This window comes from Amaranthus tricolor, chromosome 2 (assembly GCF_026212465.1).
Source record: "Amaranthus tricolor cultivar Red isolate AtriRed21 chromosome 2, ASM2621246v1, whole genome shotgun sequence".
In the NCBI taxonomy this organism is placed as follows: Eukaryota; Viridiplantae; Streptophyta; class Magnoliopsida; order Caryophyllales; family Amaranthaceae; genus Amaranthus; species Amaranthus tricolor.
The window spans coordinates 23705334-23708792 of NC_080048.1; the positions used below are offsets into that span (position 1 = coordinate 23705334).

The window sequence follows — 3459 nt, forward strand, 5'->3', positions numbered from 1 at the left end:
AATGGTGAAGATTTCTCCTCATGAAGGGTGTAGATTTTATCTTAGATAATTGCGTAAGTTAGATAGGTTTCTTGGTTTGTTATTCAATATTGTCTGCTATGTATTTGCCTTAGGCAGTAGGTCTTTGTATGAATAAATAACATACTTCTTTGTTTGTAAAGTTGTTGTTCAATATCAAAAAGTAATAAAGATCAATTACATTCTTTTGGCTCAAATGTTAACAGGGAATGATAATCAAAGCTGAAGCACACAAGGGCTTGGCTGGAACAAGTTATTAAGCAGACTTATATTTCTACTTAAGCAACTTCCTTCATAGTTAAATCAAAAATGTACCAACATTGACATAATCTGAAGGAGCTGGGATTGCCTAATGCTCCTAATCAGAAAAGGCACTCTCCATGATGAGTATTTGAGTAGCAAATGTGATTGATGTATAAAAGAATCCTATTTATTCTTTTAACAGTGGTTTCCTTCTCCTTTGGCCATTGCACACCATTCACTTCCCCAACATCTACCTAAGTTCAATCCAGCAGTATGACTTTAATTAATGATTCTCTAGAATGAGACAAAGCCTACAAAATCTCCAACTCTCCCTCAAAACATCCACAAGGAAACCGAACTAAAGCAACACATTCACACCAAGTCTCGTGAAAGTTTACAGCGGAGTGTGCTTCCACTGCTTTGGTAAAGAAATTCTCGGTTAACCACTAACTCTCTAACTTCCTATACACATCATTTCTGAAAAGTGATACTTGCTTTCCAACTGACAGGACTCATCTTATAACAACCCACAAATAGGGATAAATCATGGACTATAAACAATTAGGCATACAATGTTCAGATGCAACAGGCTTCTGAAGCAACCAAATCTACTACACATACAAGTCTATATTTTCCCAGAGTCCCTCAATCCCATTTTTCCTGCAAACAACTTTTACCAACTGAGACAAGACTCGATTCTCATAACAGCCTGTGAAGAGGGATAAATCATGGACTATAAACGATTAGGCATACAATTTCAGATAAACAGACTTCTGAAGCAACCAAATCTACTTACTTATTCAAGTCTATATTTGCTCAGCGGTCCCTCAATTCCCACCTTGTCTGCGAGCTACTTTCACCACATTCATTTAATTTGCAACATTGTTATTTAGTTCCATCAAGTAAACCATTTAAGTGCATATTTATAGACTGATTTCAGATGTTCATTGTTCACACCTCAACATGTTTGATGAAAACCAACAGCAATAGCAATGCAAAAGCCTTAATCACAATAACAATGCAAAGTCTCATTCACGGAAACATGATTTATAGAGAAGATAAAATCTCAAAACAATTTGCAAAAGAAGGGAAGGGGGAGGGGAAATATAAAACCATAAAAGCTCCTATAAAAACACGGGTATCAATGGAAAATCTTCAGCTACAATGAAATGAAAAGGAGCTTAAAGCTCATCAAATTCCAATTCAATTAATCTTCTCCATCAAATACAAAATTTATTTTCTTTCCTCACCTCAACAAAGTCAAATTCATTCAATAGTCATCGAGCTACACTTACGAGACACCATCTTTTGGTGACATTGTCTTTCGGTGGGACGCCCTCACAAGAAGAAGCTCAGATGTCAATAATTAGTATTAGTTGAGTTATTCAACACATGTAGGAGGCACGACTCTTGGTGAGACCGTCTCATACAAGAATTTGTGATAGTCATCACTACAACAATACATTACTTCAAGAAAAAACATTGCTAAAAGAACTTACCCCCAAAAAACGCTTCATTTAGGAACACTGCTAACAACTCTAGCACCCACCCTATCAAGTTTTTGAACAACAGCAGTAGCCTTCAATCCTCCTTCCTTCCAAAATGCCTCCACCATCCTATCCCCTATCACTCTCCCCTTCTCCAACCCATCAATCACTGCCACCGCAGTAGGTCCGGCCCCACTAATCGTACACCCGAAGGCTCCACCATCAATTGCTGCCTTCTTCACCCCCTCCATACCCGGAATCAACGGTGCCCGTGTTGGTTCCACAATTTTATCATTCGACAATGCCTTTCCTAATCCTTGTACATCACCCATTAACACCGCCGCCACCAAAGCCGCCACTTGACTGGAATTCCATATATGATGGGACATACCAATCTCCTTAGGCAATGCAGCTCTCATCTTCTTAGTAGGAGCTTCAAATTCCGGACTTACAAGTACAAAATACAATTCATTCGTTTCAGGAAATTCCAACTTCATTAAATCCAATGGCTCATAATTTTTAATCAAAACAAAACCCCCCATTATTGAGGGGGCAATGTTATCAGCATGATACCCACTAACTTTAGCTTCAGACTCAAGCCCAGCGTGCACAAGCTCAAGAGGGGATAATGGTGAGCCGAATAGGGAATTCACAGCTACGGCTGCAGCTGCGGCTGAAGCTGCTGATGAGCCGAGTCCTGACCCAAGTGGAAGACCTTTTTGGAGGGACAGTGAAAGGCCTACAGAACGAATGTTAAGAAGCTTCATTGCAGCAAGAGCAGCGATACCGGCACAGTTAAGAAGTGGGTCTTTGGAGAGTTTGGAAGAAACGTTTCCGGAGATTGAGGAAATAGAGAGTTGGCCTGGGGGGAGGGATGGGTCAAGGGAGAGAGAAACGAAATCGCCAAGGCCATCAACGGCGCATCCAAGGAAGTCGAAACCTGGGCCGAGATTGGCGACAGTTGCAGGTGCGAATGTCGTGACAGAAGTAAGGATTGGAGTGGGCTCAGTGGTGAGAGTAGGTTGAGTTTTGGATTGGGAGAGAGAGAAGTTGCAAATGAATGGGGGTTTTACTTTATACGATGGGTTGTTAAAAGGAAAGGAATTAGGAGCGATATTGATGGGTTTAAAGGGAGATTGAACGCAGATGGACGCCATTGATGAAACTTGAAGGTCGACGATATGTTGACGAGAAGGTTAAAGGCGAAGGTTTCAATTGTCCAGCAAGGGTTTTGATTAAATCGTTAATTACTGTCTTCCACTACTATATGAATATGTCTTAACCTAAATTTTATTTTAATACTACTACTACCGGGGGCTGGCACGTGAGAATGAGGTTCTATGAGACTTAAAGATGAGACTTTAAAAATAAAAATTCTTATCTATTATTTGTTATGTTAGATGAGATTATTATGTGTGAGAAGAGTTTGTTTGAAAACGCTTGAAAAAGACAAAAAATAAAGTCTCACCTTCAAATATCATCCTCCCTCAAGATATTTATCATGGGGACTTTTTTATTTTTAGTCTTATTCCCTATTCTCATTCTCTTCAAACAAAGACTTAAACTTTGTATTAAAATAAAGTCTCATTCCCTCCTTCAAATCCCTCGTGCCAAACACTCCCTATTTGTCTAAGAGTTTATGCAACTTAGTTTTTGTCTAGTAACTTTATTATGTAATAAAATAATATCTTTACTAGTTTAAAAATTATTT

The 3459-nt window shown here is 39.0% G+C and overlaps 1 protein-coding gene across 1 annotated transcript; it reads right to left on the reverse strand.

Annotated features, from left to right (window-relative positions):
• Nucleotides 1-1383: 1383 nt before the first annotated feature.
• LOC130805204 (homoserine kinase) lies at nucleotides 1384-2997 on the reverse strand. Its single transcript, XM_057669871.1, has one exon. It carries the CDS (start codon nucleotides 2903-2905, stop codon nucleotides 1775-1777), a length of 1131 nt encoding a protein of 376 aa, XP_057525854.1. The 5' UTR covers nucleotides 2906-2997; the 3' UTR covers nucleotides 1384-1774.
• Between the last annotated feature and the right edge of the window lie 462 nt (nucleotides 2998-3459).

Excerpts from the sequence above, each read along its gene's own strand:
- LOC130805204 (XM_057669871.1), bottom strand. The coding sequence starts at position 2,905 with ATGGCGTCCATCTGCGTTCAATCTCCCTTTAAACCCATCAATATCGCT.